The 18,858-nt window shown below is 39.4% G+C and overlaps 1 protein-coding gene across 3 annotated transcripts in view; it reads left to right on the top strand.

Moving 5' to 3' along the window:
* Window positions 1-3,882: 3,882 nt before the first annotated feature.
* Window positions 3,883-18,858, top strand: part of AGBL3 (AGBL carboxypeptidase 3) — a 32,765-nt gene continuing 17,789 nt past the window's right edge. Inside the window, exons 1-7 of one of the 3 annotated variants that reach the window (XM_083400516.1) lie at window positions 3,883-4,090; window positions 8,622-8,726; window positions 9,573-9,633; window positions 10,674-10,859; window positions 14,513-14,620; window positions 16,090-16,237; window positions 16,955-17,737. In XM_083400516.1, coding sequence (XP_083256642.1) covers window positions 8,661-8,726; window positions 9,573-9,633; window positions 10,674-10,859; window positions 14,513-14,620; window positions 16,090-16,237; window positions 16,955-17,737 — 1,352 coding nt within the window. In that variant the 5' untranslated portion in view covers window positions 3,883-4,090; window positions 8,622-8,660. Of the gene's footprint in view, window positions 4,091-8,621; window positions 8,727-9,572; window positions 9,634-10,673; window positions 10,860-14,512; window positions 14,621-16,089; window positions 16,238-16,954; window positions 17,738-18,858 lie in introns of those variants that run through there. The other 2 variants (XM_083400515.1, XM_083400517.1) reach the window with 2 other exon arrangements.

Below are 18,858 nucleotides of genomic sequence, written 5' to 3'. Positions count from 1 at the left end.
GCATGCGCGAGCAGCTAAACCCGGAAGTAACGCGCTCCGTTACTTCCGGGTCGCCACAGAGCGTAACCCGAAAATATTCATCCCGAAGCTACTTCAACTTGAGGTATGACTGTACTGCAAGTGATCCATTGTATGGCAACTATACATTGCTAAATATGTAACCTTGGGACTCAGCTACATTAGAAAGAAAAAGTGTTTTATATGCATTGTAACTGTGACACCAGATGGCGATGTGAAGTCCCTTCTTTCGCCAACGTGATTTCCCATAGTAAAGTTTACAACACATTTTCCTGAACCACTTCTTTGATGTGTCTAGACCCAGCCTTGTACAGCTGTGGTCACATGCAACCCTGGCCCTACTCTTTGGCTGGAAAGACCCCTTGACTTCAAAACTTGCTAGAAACCATGATCTATTGGTTCTAAAAGGAAGGCGCACTGTGTCAATATCCCAGGCTCTCTGTACTGGTGATCATTTGCCACAGCCTTTACAGTAATTTCCTCTCTGTCTGTTACCATCCTATATCTAGCCCGCTTCATTATCTTCATTATCACAGCTTCGCCACATATACATGAAATCAGCTTCTGGTTTTCCCACATTCCCAACAATGAAGCTAGATCTTAGCTAGATGGTGGATGATTAAAAAGGTAAAGGGACCCCTGACCATTAGGTCCAGTCGTGACCGACTCTGGGGTTATGGCGCTCATCTTGCTTTATTGGCCGAGGGAGCTGGCGTACAGCTTCCGGGTCATGTGGCCAGCATGACTAAGCTGCTTCTGGTGAACCAGAGCAGCGCACGGAAATGCCATTTACCTTCCCGCCGGAGTGGTACCTATTTATCTACTTGCCCTTTGACGTGCTTTCGAACTGCTAGGTTGGCAGGAGCAGGGACCGAGCAACGGGAGCTCACCCCGTCGTGGAGATTCAAACCACCGACCTTCTGATCAGCAAGCCCTAGCTCTGTGGTGATTGGATACCCACAAAAATAACTATATATTTAAACACTTAAATGGTCTACCTCCAGCCTCTACAACACTAACAGCTTCCCCACCCTACCCCCATGGATATTCAAGAATTAAGACTCAAGAATTAAGTCTCAGTTTAATCAGGATTAGTCCCATGTAAGCGTGTTTAGGATTGCAGGCCTTGAGTTCCAAAGAGTGAGTGGCCAAGTTGTCTTATCCACCAACCAACATGCCCATTTTCTTTTGTGAATGGGTGGCAGGTTGCAAGTTCAGTAGAAGCAAAGTACAAGTGTTCCAGGCAGGAAAGAGGGTAATGTTGCAATAGCAAGTTCTCTGGAGTGCATTATGTCATTAACATAACTGTATCACTATGGGCAGCACAAGTGCTAAGATAAATGATTTATGAGACACCCTCCCACGATTTGTCTATTTTACATGATCCATCTTTGGATACATGCTGAAGTGCTCTAAGAGTGCATGTGAAAAAGTAACAGTATGGACTGGCCTTTTCTGAGGCATCTGTGGAAACAGCAATATCTGACACAGAGTCTAAAACTGCCAATCCAAATCTTGAATTATATAAAGCTCCAGGAGGAATGACTCAGAGCTTCTGGGCAGTCACAGGAGAAATAATTATGTTTACATGATTAACCAAACTGGGACTCGGAATGTTATTCTTTGTATGTCATATTATCTGTGCTGACCTGGCTGCTCCATGGGAAATGGATGCGTTTTAACAGCACAACATAAACTGAATGCTAAGCCTGGGCTCACTAAAATATCCATTGAGCGCTTCAGCTCAGCTCCATATCACTGACCCTAAAGAATGGCTGTTGCACTATACTGTTTCACATCTCCCATATGTCACAATGCTAGACCCATGGGAGGGAAGCTAGGTGGATTTCTTTCCTTCTGAATTTCATAGTCTGGATCATTTTGTGCTTGTTGCTGGCTTGCACAAGGACGTATTGGGAGCTCCCCATGAGATAAAGTCTTTGAAAATGAGAGCATCCAGGAAGAAGCAGTTATATGATTATTAGTAACACTGTAGTAGCATTCACTCATAGATTTATACCGCAGAAAAGGTAAGTTTCTCATTTAAGTAATGTATTTTTTTCATATAATTCAGACATCCCGTTTATTTTTTAAAACCCATAAGCACTAAATCCTTCATTGCTTTTTTCCATAACATTTTTCACTAATACCAGGTTTTAAACAACACAATCCCCAAAGAGTGGCAGCATATTAAGAGAATTTTAAATTGTATTTTGAATTTCTTTGCTTTGGAGATATATTTAATAGAAGGGCTACTTCTGTCTCTTATTATGTTCATTCCCATTTTAACAGCTATTAAAAATGCCAGATCTGTAAAAGTTTTAGATGTAAAATGATGCAGCAAGGAGCAGCAGACTTCCTAAACATCTTTACACATAGATGCTTGAATGATCAATCAAAATGACTTTTAGCTTTTGTGCATTATTTCAAATCCTTTTTAAATGATAATTTCCCATTTGGACATGAGAGATGGAATATTAGCCTTGCTTCACAGGAGAGGCACCTATGCCTACACTTTCCCACTTCTCATTTTTTTAAAAAACAGGTGGCTAGATGTTTGCTCCTGCACAAGACGGGTCCAAAACAAAGCTTCTGAAATAAACAAAATATATATACAGTAATCCTGTCACTTGTTTCCTTTTATCTATTCTTTGCTGTTACTGCCCTTTCTTAATCTTGCTTTCTCATTCTTTATTGATTGTTATTGATTGTTAAGTGCTTTGTTATTGTTCCAATTCATAAAGGGCTTTGTTTAATCATGTTGTCACACTTTGGCAGCACCAATGACACACAGAACAAAATGAGTGGGTTTTCTTAAATATTTCAGTTCCTACATCTCCAGTGCCTTGTGCCTGCGTTTCCTTGACTCAGAAGAAATATCAATGCACCTCAAATATCTACGCAAAGTAGTCGCCTTGTCTTCAGACAAGACCTTGAGCACCTAGAATAATTAGGTGATTTCCACCACCACCATCCCTGCTGTGATGGTGTAATACTGGGGGAACCTCCTCTGTTGAATATATGTACCCAGCTGAATTTATTATGTTGATTTTGCTTGGCAATTATTTAAATATCCTTAGTAAAGATCTTTATTAGCCTGTTGCTTTTTCCTAGGTGGGCACAGTGCGTTGGGAAAATTTCCTCTCTTGGGCATGCATCCCTTTGTGTTGGGATTGTGAAATAAACAAACTTGGCAACACTCCCAGATGGCAAGTATACCTGCTTCCCTGATTTTTTTTTTTTTAAATCTTTTTTATTGGTTTTACAAATACAAAATACAAATAAACAGAGAATAAAAAAGTATATCTATATAAAGAGATTATCCAAGACTTCCCCCCCCCCCCCCATCGCCTCCTTGGGGGTCTCATTTTAAACATCTACTATTGCATATTCATCCATACACCAATTTTAATATCAAACCGTATTATCCATCGTAATTTTTACAAGTGAAATCAAAATCCTGCTTTTGTTTCCATCTGCTTACAGTGGTCTCCTAAATAACTTATAAGTTTTCCCATTCTTTTATTTAAAAAATTGTCCTCTTGGTTTCTGAGTTTTCCAGTCAGTTTTGCAATTCGGCATAGTCCATAGTACTTCCTTGACATTTCATCCATTCCCTTGTGAGGTTCCTGCACCTTGAACGAAAGGGAGAGAAATCCAACAGGTGGGGCTTTTCCGTAGAGCTGGCGGAACCTCACCTGTTGAGTTTCTTCCACTCACACGACCGTGATAGGAACGGGGAGGCTGTCAGATAGCAGATCTAAATAGAGGAAGGGGATGGTGGGAGAGAACGCGGAACCGGCCACAGTTCCACCCAGGAACAGAGCGGTTCGCGGTTGCCGTGGCAACGTCTTTTCTCGGCCTCCTCCGCTCGGAGCAGCAGCCGCGCCGCCATCACTGGCCCGAAGAGGCTGCCGAGGCCACGCCCTCGCTGCGCAGCGCTTTGACTTGGCGGCTGGGCTTTTCCGCCAAGGGCGGGGTTGAGGTTTAGCCATGCGGGGTTAGGGACTTCCCGGCTCCTCCCCACCCCACCCCCGAACCCGGGAATCAGCATTCACACGTTAATTCAAAGGTGAGGGAGGAGCGGGCATGAATGGTGTGCGGGCAACGGAAGGGCGTCTGTGGCACTGAAAGGCGGGTAGGCAGAAATGGGCGGGGGGGGGGAGACCAGGTGCAGCTCTCCAGGAACGTGGGAATAGGTGCCTCTTGGCTCCTGACACGTATGTTTGTGACATTTACGGAGCCTTGTTTCTCTGGCAGGGGGGCTGGTGTTTATAAAGGGATAGGTGCTCCTCATACCCGCCGTTTGTTTGTTTTTTTGATTCTCTTTTGCAGCATCCACATGACGTCGTTGGCATCAAAATGTCAGCCTGTGATTCCTTCCCATTTAATCCAGGCCTACTTTTTCCCCCTGAGGAAAATCCTGTGCGTCCTTTGTTTTTAAACAACTTGTTGTCAACCTGTTTGCTATACATCATTTTCAGTATTAAGCCCCTGTTTGGAAGTGCCCAAGCTTGGCAGTTCAGGGTAAACTCAGTGGTGCGGTTAAATAATTTTATTTTCTGGCTATAATGGGGGGGGGGGGGGTTGATAAAGCATATTATTACTTTACTAACTTCAAAATATGGTTATCCAGTACAGTACTGCTGTATTTGGGGGTGCTTCTCATTCTGTGAAATAGTGCCCTGGAATTAATTCCCCAGATGATACCACTGGGCAAACCTTTGCACTGGGGCTGGAGGTGGGAAAAACATTCCAGGGGCCACAATCACTTTCCAAGGGCCATATCCAAGTGGTTGGTGGGGCCAGAGGCCTTTCCATCATCCATCCAGACAGGCAAATATGCTGAGGTTGTAAAGCAGGGCCTGGGGAGAGTTTATAGACCTGGAGGGCCAGTATTGGCCCCTGGGCCTATAGTTCCCAAACACGGCTTTGTGTATGTGCTTGTGTGCACATTGTCGCATTTGGGGTACTGGAGATGCTTACATAGTGCATTTGAGGCGAGGTCCAGCTTTCTCCCCATGCACGGGACTTGTCAGTATGCTAGTTTGCCTCCATGCATTCCTCCTTAACCAAAAACAACTGTTGAACCTTTATTAAATGTCTGAAATAGCATTTTAATGGGAATGCTGACAGTGTCTTACAGCCTGAGGGCTGAGAAAAAACTGTGATTGCTTAAGTTCTTCCTAGAATATGCCTCTCATTCCAGAATATTTCTTTTCTACAGTACAGTACTCTGAAATAAAGGCCAAAACTCTAGAAGTGTCCCTCACTTTGAAATTTTGAGTGGTAACTGGTTGTAGCTGAATAATTTAAGTGATACCTGGTTGTAGCTGAATAAATAATAAGTGCACAGAATGAGTGTGGGCTGAATCTCTTCATCCTTTGCTTTTACAGTCATCCTTGTCAAATGTGACCTTTATTGGCAACACTATTGATTTACTTTTGCCTAGCAAAACAAGAAAGTGTTTGTGGTGCTCCTTGATTGCTTATTGGCAGATTAAGAGCAACATAGGTTCTTGCTGTCTGTTAATATTTCTTTTCCTTTTTCCGATCCTTTGTTTTTACAGCTGTTATGATTTCCTCAAGTGGGTTCTGGGGGATTGGAAATTGTTTCCCATTTTTAATAGCTCTGTCTTATACAGACAGGGCACAAGGATAGGCAAGCTTTATTGCCCCTTTTCATTCTGGTCAGGGAGGCTGTGAAGATGATACATCTCAGCAAAATGTTTGATTTTCAAAGTGATACATTTCCTACATTGCTATGGAAAATAAATCTTAACACACAGCAAAACCACATACTGGGTTGTCCATAATCTGCCAGTAAGCAGAGAAGGAAGCATCAGACACATACTATTGTTTTGCAGAAATAGATCAATAGGTATTGTCAATAATCAGCTCATGAGTAGAATCAGTTAACAACTAGAATTCAAAACTTATGGAGAAATAATTCACTGTATCTTCATAACATGTCACACTGCTTTTGGCTCATGCTGACAAAAAATTATGTTGCTTCATCAGTAATGCTCCACACGTAAACTGCCTGGCAGAGGGCACAGATGACTCTTTGCCTTTGACAGAATTTGTGCAGTTGATATGCACTGTGAAAGCAACATTTCCCTCTCTTCATTGTCCTACATCAGCCCAGTGTATTGTTGATGTTCCCTTAGCATTATTCAAGACCTTTGCTTTCAACATTGAAAATGAGTGGCTTACGTCTGTGAAATCTGGGACCTCACCCGCAGAAGCCATAGCAGGAGGAATATGAAAGGAGAGTGGCCCACGTACCGATTATTAGTAGAAGTGGATAAAGATGAGCCAACTTTGAAGAAATATGCTGAAATCAAAAACCACCTGTCAGATTGGCTCCAATATTTTCAGTTAAATCAAAGATTGTGTATAGATAAGAAAGAAGGTCTTGCAAAAGAAATATCCAAATTCGAAAAAGAGTTAACTCACAATAAAGGAAAACACATTTCACGAATTTATGACTATTAGAATGGGAAGTAAAAGAGGAACAAGTTAAAGTAGTAATGGTAAGGTGGGCGCAGGACCTTGTATACAATATCTACATGGAACAATGGGAAAGATTATGGAGGACAGATATTAAATTCATGGCACCATAGGGAAAACACTATGAAGATGCTATACAGATGACACCACACCCCTTTAAAACTCGCTAAAATGTATAAAGGCAGGTCGCCAACATGCTGGAGATGCAAAAAGGACATAGGGTCATATTTTCATATCTAGTGGAACTGTGTAGTTATCCGCGAATTTTGAAATAACATCTATAGTGAACGTAAAAAACTATTCAAATTTACATTTGAAAAAAGTCCAGAAATCTTCCTATTAGGTATACTACCAATAGAATTCTAAAAATACCTATATAAGACCATTGTTTATGTATGCAATTACAGCAGCCAGAATAATAGTGGTAAGAAACTGGAAAAATGAAATCCTACCAATGATTACAGAGTGGCAGACTTATGATAGAATACCTGCAACTAGCAAAACTGATGAGAAGAATCAGAGGAGTGTCAAACCAGAAAGTGTACGGAGAATGGAAATATTCAAAGAATAACTAAAATTGCATTGTACAAACAACAAGATACTTACAGAACTAGATTGATACTTGTAAGCAAAAAGTGTATTAGATACCATATCGGATTACATATATATATATATATATAAAATGAAATAACATAAATCTGTGCAAGAAAATATAGACAATACTGCATAAGCAGTATAATGAAAATTATTGGAAGTTTTACATTTTAACCTGTTATTTAATTGTAATATACTGTATTTTTTTCTTTTACTTTATTTTTTTCTTTATTTGTATTGCTTTTGCTTTGTATGATTTGTCATTTACGTATATATGTCTATGTGGGAAATTAATAAAGATTATTTAAAAAAAGAAAAAAAAATCTGAGAAAGCTGACATAGGACTGTAGGAAACTGCCTTATACCGAGTCAGATTGTTGGCACATCTATTCTAGCTTAATATTATCTATACACTGATTGACAGTGTCTCTTCAGGATTTCAGATGGAATATTTCCCATTCTTAAGGTGATGCCTGTAATCTTTTGCATATAAGGCAGATGCTGTACCACTGAGCTTTCCAAAAGAATGGGAAGAAGGTCTATTCTGTGATTTTTCTCTCTTATGGTAAATAATGATGCAGTGTTTCATCATGAAAGACCAGCAATGATTTGAAGTCTTATCCTCACTACATTTTTGTGGCAATAACATGGACTCTAGTCCAATAAGGCTATACCATAATAAATTTGTAAGTCTTTAAAGTGCCACTAAACTATTGGTTGGCATTGGTGGAAGAGACTTAACACATTTATCCCTCTGGGAATTAGAAGCTGTTTATCTGTATCAATGGCTACCCACAGTTATTTTTTGGGAATCTGCAGAAAAGATTAAATGGGAGAATGAAGATTTCAGAATCAAAGTCCCGATTATAATAATTCCAAAGCAATCAGCAGCATCTTCTATGTGGAACATTGCTCTTGAGTCTGCTTATTTTTGGCTGCCTGCAGCAACGTTACTTGTGTCAAAATGACTGACAATGGAAACAATTACCTCACTATATGGGTTGATCAAGGATAAACTTCGCCAGGAAGATGTATAATAGTGATGTTTTCATCAATTTCTCAGAATCTGTGTAGTTGGTGGGCAACCACGCTCAGGGGCTCTTGTGCCATCCAAGAAGGCCTGAGTTGTTTTTGATACACATCCTACATAGCATCAAAAAGCAAGAGCAAATTATAATTGTAACTGTGCATAGCGAAATTATAATAAACAGATAATCTGGAGATTTATGCTTTGTTCACTTATAAACCTATTAGGTGATACATAGGGCAGTAATAGAACTCACACATCCTATGCTTAAAATGGAAAAATGCCTCTGAGTTGGAAAAGTGTTATTTCATTATATAACAAATACTACTTAGTCAAAGTGATTGGTGCCATGAAACACCTAAAAAACCCACAGGATTCTGGGGTTCTAATGCCTCCTTTTTGTTTGTGACAAGAGCTACAGTCAAAGTTGCCATAGAGTTCCAACAGTTGATTTTTATGTGTTTTACAGTCTGTGGAGGAAAAAAAAAAGGCCTGGTTTCAGGAGATTATGTCCGAAGATTCAGATAAGGACAAGCAGCACATAGAACAAATAACCAGTGATGATTACAATTCGGTATGCTCAGTCTTCGGTTTTATACATTATTCTAGAAGATATTATCTATTTCTTGTAATGTTTTATTCGTTAAAGAAAATTTAGTTTTCCATCCCTGAATGGGAATATCTTATGTCTGTGCATGCCAGAGGAAACATGGTCTAGCTGGTGTGCTGTGGTGGTCAGAATGTTAAACCTAGAAGACCAGGGTTCGAATTCCGATGTAGCCATGGGTGGCCTTGGGCCAGTCTCTCAACCTAATGTACCTCACAGTGTTGTTGTGAAGATAAAACAGAGAGAAGGGAAACCATGTACTTCATTCCAAGTATTGATTTTCACCACTGACTACTAAGGAGCATTTATAATCATTCTGGCCCTATTAATCTTCTCACATGTTTCCAAATTTACAGCAGGATATTATGCAATGAGCAGTTAACATAATTCATTGGACTCATGCACAACAGATTCAGCAGAAGTTTAGAAGTCTATACAGACTTTGGTGGTGGGGGGAAACTAACTCATTTATCTGACTTACAAGGAAGGCATTACTTATATCTTTGCTCACAATCCAACAATTCTTGCTATACTGTTTATTAAACTGTTTATTTAAGGTCTCTAATGGTGTGTCTATTTTTCATATTTTAAAGCCTGCAATCTGTTCTCTTTCATGATGATACCCTCTTGATTTCATTTGCACTGTAGTACAAAGTTAGCAAAAATAAACAATTCAATTATTTCTTTATTTAGAATCATAATGGTCTCTGTTATTGAGTGCACAGTGTCCCATTTCAGATATTTTTGTCCACTTTCTGTGTGCAAGAAACACGTGACCTTACTTTCTGTTGTATTTTTCTGTTGTTTTTTTAGGACGAAGATCCCTTTAACCCATTTTTAACAGAAGATCTTGAGCGGTGTGCCTTTTATGCAGGTCTGAATATCGTTGTTCATTGTCAAACTAGTGAATTGAAATGCATTTGGGTAAGAGTAGAGAAGAATTAGTGGCTAGGTGGAACACAGCAAAGTTCTGGCATGCATAGTGTTGCAAAAAAAAGTCTAAAGAAATAATGTTTAGTGTCAGACATGAGGATAACTCGCTGTCAAAATCTAGTAGTGGAATAATATCAATATTTATATGTGGCAATAATCTTTTTGTGATCTGTATAGGCGACTCCCCGCTTATGCAGTGAAATGTGCATAAGTGGAAGCCCCCTGGAGAGTCTTGCGATGAGACCCTCTCCAGAGCCTGAGGAGGGTGTCATCTTTGGGCTCTGGGGAAGGTCTCCTCATGAGCCAGAAAGTCTTTCTAGTTCTTTCCACACTGCTGGGTTGCTGGTGCTGTGTGTGTGCGGTTGTGTGCAAGTAGATCACACACAAGTCTGTGATGTGATGATGGCATGAGGAGAGTTCCTTGAAGCTGGAGGCATAAAGTAGCCACCCTAAAAAGGGTATGTGCTAATAGAAATGAAGAAATAATAGCACTTGCAAAACAGAACAAAACCACACACCCAAGTATTTTGAAAGCAAATTCTGCATTTTCTTCCTTAAACAAATTTGATAAGGGAGCCCTGGACCAGTTTATAAATTACTATAAAAACACAGTTGCTACTTTTGCAATGTTGTGTTCTTATACAGATTGATATTTTGTTGTTTTTAATTCCCAGCAGCTGCAAATGAACTTTGTGTTTTAATGATCTTGTTATTTTATAGCTTGTTTGCGGTTATTTGTATATGCTTGCTTTATTGTTGCTTCTTCATGTTCTATAAGATAGAAGCCCTGGGCTCCTTTTGGAGGAAAGGCAATTCATACATACAGTAAAAAAAAATAAAAAAAAATACAGTACATGAATCATGTCAGATAGGCAGATGAGATTATTCTTTTCAATTGTATCAGACAACTTGGCTGTCTAATTTAAGTTATCCAAGGCAAAATGAGTCAATGCCTTCTCTCCCCCTCCCCTAATCTTATAGATTCTTTTTATGATCAACTTTTGCCACGGACCACACAGATTTTATTGGAATATAACTCGGGGAAATGGGTGCCACGGCTTCGTGAACCACGAGATTTATATGGCCTGTCTCCTGCAGCTGGACACCTGAATCTAGTACGCTGGCCCCATGAGTATGAAGTTATCAGAGAGAAAATTGAGCATATTGGTAAATGATATTAAAAGTGTGTTCTGATGTGATAGCTTTGTAGCTAGTTATTAAAACAATATTTTCCTAAATTATAATTTCTATAGTAAAGCATTTTATAATCCTTGCTGCAGTCAGTTAAAATTTTGAAAACCTTATATTGAAGAAAGTGTGGAATACATACAGTATTATTTTGAATGTTAAAAGGAAAGGACAACAGAACCTAAATAGCCTTATAAATGAATGTGCCCTTAACTTTCATATAAAGAAAGCCCCCCCCCCTTAATTAACAGTATCATTCCACCCTTTAGTTTCATTAGTTGAATGAGAATAGGATTGAGACTACATGCATAGAATCCAACTGTAATGTTTAATAATAGAAGAGCCCTGATGGTTCAGACCAAAGATATATCTAGTTCAGCATCCTGTTTCCACTGGATAGTTGCCAATAAAGTCTGCAGTGCAGTAACATTTGACTTCAAAACTTATTTATGATTTCCCTTCTTTATACAAATTGCCTACTTTTTAAAGAAAAGTCAACTGGGTCAACCCTCTTCAGAACACTTGTGGGTTATTTAGTACGTCAACAAAAGAAGCTAAGCTAGAAGGTCTACTGTTATTGAGAAGTTACTGAAATGCAAGTGTGGGATGTAGAACAAATGCAAAAGGAGTTGTAGAACTGGAGGAGCGCATGGCTAAAAACATTAAGAGCAAAAATTAAATACATTGGAAGCAAGAAATCAGATAGGAGTCAGTATGTTGAATGAGAGGAGATTTTAATGGTAGGAGAATACATAAATTTTGCAGCAGCAGAATGAAGCCGGTGCATCTGACTTCACAATGAAATATGCAGGGCACAGATTAGTGCTTCTGATCTTTTTCAGGAAAATGTCTGAGGAACTGAGGCAGCTAGTGATCATAAGATATTAAGTTATGGGCCTTATTTGCACATTTTAAAAAAATTATCAAATCCCCAGTTCTGCATGGTACTCATCCATGAGTTTCTCAAGAACTCAAATGTGAAAATTCCGAGCTTTTAACAAAAGTAAGTTACTCAACCCTAAATTGACCTCAGTACCAGCCCAGCCTTTATTCTTGTTTTAAAGATAAGTAACAAAAGCTGGGGAATTGTTATGACAATAACTTAATCTGGTGTTACATTTTCAATTCCACTTGGTTTTCCAATTGGATAGTAGTGGTTATTTTTATAAGTGCATTATGATACAAATGGATTATTTGTGTAATAGGAATTATGCTTTGAGTTGAACCTTACTCTGCCATAAAAATGATCAGTGGAGATCAATTGTCTTAAAAATCATGTACTTATGTAACTGATAACAGACGGCCCTTCAAAATCTTAATTAAGTCACTATTTGTAATCATGGATAGATACCATGTTGTTGTCTGTTGCCCCTTTCAGCTCGATTTCTAAATAACTTTAGCTCCTATACATTATTACCACAAGGTTGCATTAGCCAAAAGGTTCTGTTATTTACCAGATAAGTTAAAATGTGTATAAATATACCAGCAACTAATATAAAGCTGAGACTCCCAAAACTATAAATATTATTTTGTACTCACATCAAATTTTAGCTCTTTGGCACTATATTTTCCAACTGTAAGTAGAAACCAAATGTAATTTTTTCATATAAGCTGACATCTGTTAACTCTCAGCAACAGTTAGGATCAGATTGCTGTTCATTTATAATCCAACATGTGAAGATGTTTTAACTTAAGGCATAAGTATTAACTTAAAGCATTGGTATTTCCATAATAGGACAATTTTGAATGCCTGCTACAAAATGAAAATGAAATATCATAAAGATACAGAGATAGTCTTAAGAAATTAAGGTCTATCACATATGAAAAGATCATATGTGTAATTGTCTATCATATCCTGTCTGCTTTGGTGAAGCTTCATTCATTTCAGTGGGGATTTCAAGTTGAATCATTTTTGTGCAAGTTTTTTTTTCTTGTTCCAAAGTTTGTGGTCTGATACTGACACCTTCTGGAAAAAGCATCCTTCTGCTCTTGAAAAATAATTTCATGAGGAAATGCTTGAGGTATTCATAGAACATAATGAATCTGTGAACTAGATCAGAGTAATCCGTATCTGTGGCACGTGATGAGTGTATAGTTCTTATTCTTGAATAATGTTTCCTATAATGTGAACAAAACGATCCTTTCTTATTTCCGGGCCTCCTAAAGGTACAGTATACTTAAGCAAAGTATAATATCTATAGGATCTGGGATTTAAAGAAATACACTTGACCAGCCAGTCACATACATCAGTGGTTGTTTTAAGTGGTTGCTTTCATTAAAGAATGAGGTCAATTCTTTGTAAAGCATCCTGAAGATGGTGATTTTATTAATAATAATAAGTATGTATACATATTAATATACAACAATGTCTTTACACAATAATGTGTCTGTGAGAGGGGAATTATTGGTTTGTAAATGTTTTTGTTGTATTATGTATTTTGTGTTCTCATTTTGTATTTTTATGTTATGAACTACCCTGTGATCTTCAGATGAAGGGCAATATAATGAACAACAATAAGAAGAAGTGTGCATGCACACGAAAGCTCATACCGATAACAAACTTAGTTGGTCTCTAAGGTGTTACTGCAAGGAATTTTTTTATTTTGTTTCGACTACGGCAGACCAACACGGCTACCTACCTGTAACTGGAAATATAGCAGATGTTTTGTTTCACATTTTCATCACAACAGTGCCCATTGCCAAAAACAGATGCTGATGTTCAGTTTTTAAATTGTCTTGTGAGTCATCTCTTTGGCAGTGAGGAACTCTTGTAGTAACAATAGCAAATGTAAACTTGTACGTATTGCTTCTTTGGATCACAGCCACTGTGTTGATAACATACATGCATCTGCTATACAAATTATGTATATGATGTAATAGAGAACAAGTAGCTGTCCAGATTTCAGTGGTGCAAGGTAATGATTTGGTTATAGATAAGGCTGAAGGTTCTTCTCATAGGCTACAAATGAATCTTGTTAACTTCTGGGGTGTGCATCTCTTTTGTTTCATCAAGATTCTACTGTATTGTCCATGGCATTTACATCTTGATCATGAAAGAGGAGATGACAGACTATCAGCATTTCCATTTAAAAAAATAGATTAAATGTATCTTATCAATAAGGGACGTGGGTGGTGCTGTGGGTTAAACCATAGAGCCCTAGGACTTGCCGATCCGAAGGTCGCGGTTCGAATCCCCACGATGGGGTGAGCTCCCCTGCTTCTGCCAACCTAGCAGTTTGAAAGCACGTCAAAGTGCAAGTAGATAAATAGGTACCGCTCCGGCAGGAAGGTAAACGGCGATTCTGTGCGCTGCTCTGGTTCGCCAGAAGTGGCTTAGTCATGCTGGCCACATGACCCGGAAGCTGTATGCCGGCTCCCTTGGGCAATAAAGCGAGATGAGCGCTGCAACCCCAGAGTCGGCCACGACTGGACCTCATGTTAGGGGTCCCTTTACCTTTTTATCTTATCAATAGTAGCCAGCCACAAAGGGATTTTTAAGGCAACACTTCCTTACTGTTTAACAATGCATAAATATAAAGCTAATTTCATGATTTTTAGTTGCATGACACGCAATGAGTGTTTTGAATTAACAGCTATAATTAAATATTAATTTATTTGCTTTGTTTTTCCAGAGTGGGTTCCCCCTCAGCCGGAGCCACTATACAGTCCAACATGTCTGGAGACTGAGCCTCTTTGCACAGACCCTGGAGAGGGTGCTGTGGTGTATCTAGCAGATGGAGGTCTGAGCACATTTCATTGCTGAGTGCATAATACTTGAAGTATAACCATGTTTGTGATATTAAATGGTTTTCAATAGAAAAAGATACATACTACTATCTTAGAAGTTACTGAAAAAGAGAAACTGGAGAGCAAAAGACCAAGATCTACAATCTTTTTAAAAGTTGCAAGTATTTATTTAGAATACAAACACCACTCAAAATGCACGTGTTGAAATATAATGGCAGACAGTGGTTGTTACTGAACAATTAACAGGCTGTTATCCTAAAGATAATGTCATGGGCAACTAGTTGCATATACTTTCTGGAGGCCCTTGATGACAGAAGGCTCATTCTGTATGTATAAGAAACTTAGTTATCCATCTGGGGCTACACTGAGCATCAAAATGAAGATACAAATACGCAGTTAAGTGTGAATGTGCATTTGTTTTAAGCTACACACATGTATAATCTGCAGCTGCATGCAGATATGGTTTTTTGAATTGGGGAGATTAACATGGGAGCAAGTCCTATTGAATTCAGCAGAATTCACGTTCATTGACATAATGTGTGTAACTGTCCTCTCTCTGGCCCACAATTCTGGATTCCAGAAATCCCGAAAGCTTTATTAAAGAGTTCCGTACACAATCTCTGCATCAGCTCAAGATACAGGTTACAAGGTTAAAAGGCACATCAACAGAGTCTAGGATACATGGCTAGACATAAGTGAAGACATTGTTCCAACACATGTTGTGCACCTTCCACCCCGGAGCTCATAATTCATATAGTTTCCCTCCCAAGCAAGAAGACTGAGCTTGCAGGTATGTGCTCCTGTGGGGATGGATCTCTTTGCACTTGTACTGTCAGTGGCATGCTCTTGACAATGAAACTTGAGTCCAGGCCTGCAATCTGGTTGGCTCCATTCATTGACTGGCCAGCTCCTCTATTATTGTGGGAACCTTAACTCTCAGAAAGCAGGGTGGGGTTCCTCATTCCCTTCCGGAACATCTGATAGCGCCAGGTCAGGGTCCCCCTCCACATCATGGCTTGAGCTTTCTCAGCCTTTTCATCTGACCGATTACCACCCCATCCCACTTGGTGGCATGGGGCCCGTGACAGTAGCTGATATTTTGAGGCAAAAATATTATTATATAACACATATGAAAGTTAGTGTAAGCATTAAGAAAACACTGCAGGATTGAACAAAGGCAGTGACGCTTGCTTAAAGGGATGCTATATACAGAGGCTGTATTCAGATGCTGGATATATAAATATAATAGCTACCATTTTAAACAGCTGTCTATATGATTCTGAATGCTTTTTGACCAAGTTTTAGTTTTGAAATTCCTAAAGGAAACCAGGCAATTCTGCAGTGGCACTAGGACACCACCAAGTGGGCAGTCTCTGAGTGACCCCTCCCTTCTTGCACAGAATATTTTTCCAATAGTAATTCACAACTGAATAATAATTGTATATTTTGCTTCTCTCACTAGCTGATAAAGAGTCCAGCTTTATGTATTCTCGAATAGGAGGGAGCTTCCCCTCAAAGCAGGTGCTTCCTCAATCATGGGATGACTGGGACAATACTTTGATCTTTGAAGCACGATTTGAAAGTGGCAATCTGCAAAAGGTGGTCAAAATGTAGGTTGCTCACCGTTTCCCTTTGATTTGCAGGAGTAGTTGCTGGTTTCTGTCTGCATTTGTTCTGACGTTAAAGGATGATATCCAACTAAGTAATTACTTCAAGTAGTCACATTGAAATCAGTAGGTTGACTACTTAGACTGAGTATCGATATCACCTGTACTCTTGTTTTGGCAGACCTGGATTAATAGCTTAGAAAACTTGAAATGCAGATATCCATATACACTTGCAGGAAAGTTTGTATTGGCTTATTAGAATCCCAGAATCACACAAAGAGGACTAATTTCTGACCACTCAGCACTTGTACAAAATATAGACAGTCAGGACCACAAAAACACTCCACATGTGTGAATTGGTACGTGAATCAAAATAAAGCAGTAAGAAAAAAACAGCTAATGAACATAATTGTAAAATATAATATATATTGAAAGGCATAAGAGAATGTAACTTAACTGCTCATTCAAGACATCTGAGAATTTGATCTATGCTCACCATAAAGAAGATGTGGACTATTTTTTAAAATACAAATATGTGCATAAACAAGTTCCTTACAAGTTTATTATAGGCAACAAAATCTACAAACAATTTTTTGCGAAAGAAATTTGGGTTTAAAAGGATACATTTGAAAGAGCAGCGTATATCATGTTTCATAACTGTGCCTGAATGCCCAACAGAATATTTTATACTAAAATACTTTTCTCCTTTTCCCATGCCAGTAGTGATTTTGAGTACCAGCTGACACTACGCACTGATCTCTACACAAATAAGCACACCCAGTGGTACTACTTCCAGGTCACCAACACCCAAGCAGGAATGCCCTACCGTTTCACCATTGTCAACTTCACCAAGCCAACAAGTTTGTATAATCGTGGTATGCGTCCATTGCTGTATTCAGAAGCAGAAGCAAAGATCCACAAGGTGGGGTGGCAAAGGACAGGAGATGAAATCAAGTATTATAAAAACAATCTCGGCCAAGGTGGGCGCCAGTATTTTTCCCTGACATGGACGTTCCAGTTCCCGCATGACAGGGATACCTGCTATTTTGCCCACTGCTATCCTTACACTTACAGTAACCTGCAAGACTACCTAGCAACCGTTGCTGGAGACCCAAGGCGGTCCAAGTTCTGCAAGATCCGCATCTTGTGCCATTCCCTGGCTAGGAACATAGTCTATGTTCTAACCATCACTAACCCCTTGCAAGATTTTCAGGAGGAAAAACGCAAGGCAGCGGTGATTGTGACTGCCAGGGTGCACCCAGGTGAAACGAATAGTTCCTGGGTGATGAAGGGCTTTCTGGATTACATTCTGGGGGATTCAAATAATGCCCAGTGGCTTCGGGACACTTTTGTTTTTAAGGTGGTACCAATGCTGAATCCAGATGGTGTGATTGTAGGCAATTACCGCTGCTCTTTAGCAGGCAGGGACTTAAACCGCAACTATAAATCGGATCTCAAGGAATCATTCCCTCCCATCTGGTATACCCGCAGCATGATCAAAAGGTAAAAAGGTAACACCATCCCTCTTCTGTGTCCAGTATCACCACTCTTTGTTCATTATTATACCAATATTAATTAATACATAATGTGTATTCATCTTGTTGCATTGAACTTATTTTTTGTTCAAATTTTGTTGAAATTTTAGGTACATCTAAATGTTGTTTTAATACTTTCCCTGATTGGCATGTAGAAGGCCTCCAGGAAAATCATGAGTTAGCACTCCCTGCTGCTGAGGACAGGCAGGGACATGTGATAAAGTTAGAATTATAAAACCAGCAGCAGCTTCTCAAGCCCATCCCCACTTCCTTTCCCTGCCTAGCCTAGGATAGAGTATTCCTTCAACTTCTGCTAGAATTCTATTCAAGACATTTTATCTTGTAATTATTAGCTTTTTCTCTATTTGCTGATCTTTAGCCCGTTCCTTTTCCCCCCCCACCTGTTTCCCACTGTGTGTTTTAAAAAAGAAAAGACTAATTTAGTTGCTCTCTTTCTCTGGTTTGGCTGTCTGTCCTTCATGGCTTCATCAGGAAAAGCCACTTCTGCTCACTGGTTTCCCACGGGCATCTGGTGTGAAAACAAGATGCTGGACTTGATGGGCCATTGGCCTGATCTAGCAGGCTATTCTTATGCTCTTATATGTATAGAAATGCTCTGAGGGGATAGGGGAAACGAGCCCTGTGTATTTCAAACATTTAATGTGTACATAGAGCTATCCGTGATCTTACAACTCTTGACCTCTCTTGCTGCATGGGATCTGGCATCAGTCCAGAACATGAGAGCCCATCAGGAAGTCTGAGTTTCTTTTTCTTATGTTTGTTTTCACTCTACCTACTTCCATGGAAAATAACCAAACTGCAGTCAATGTGTTTTTTGAGTTGAGGGTTTAACCGCAGGTTTGTCTGGGTCTTAATTTGGACCATCTGTTTTGGGTTTAGATCTGGAAGTTAGCTTTGGGAAGTCGCATTTTCCTGAAGGCCTCCTACACACTGACCAGGAAATGAAATTTGTTAGTCATTGTGAGTGGTGGGCATGCAGGAGGCCTCCTTCTCCACCCTGGCTTAGTACAGATGGCGCTAGTCATCACTGGTTTTTGAATGTTTTAAATTACCTGTTTTTAACGGTCT

The sequence above is a fragment of the Podarcis tiliguerta genome (genome assembly GCF_965153285.1).
Source record: "Podarcis tiliguerta genome assembly, chromosome: 10".
Taxonomy (NCBI): Eukaryota; Metazoa; Chordata; class Lepidosauria; order Squamata; family Lacertidae; genus Podarcis; species Podarcis tiliguerta.
The sequence above is the reverse complement of the archived record's forward strand: the minus strand, read 5'-3'. Positions and strand labels throughout refer to the sequence as shown.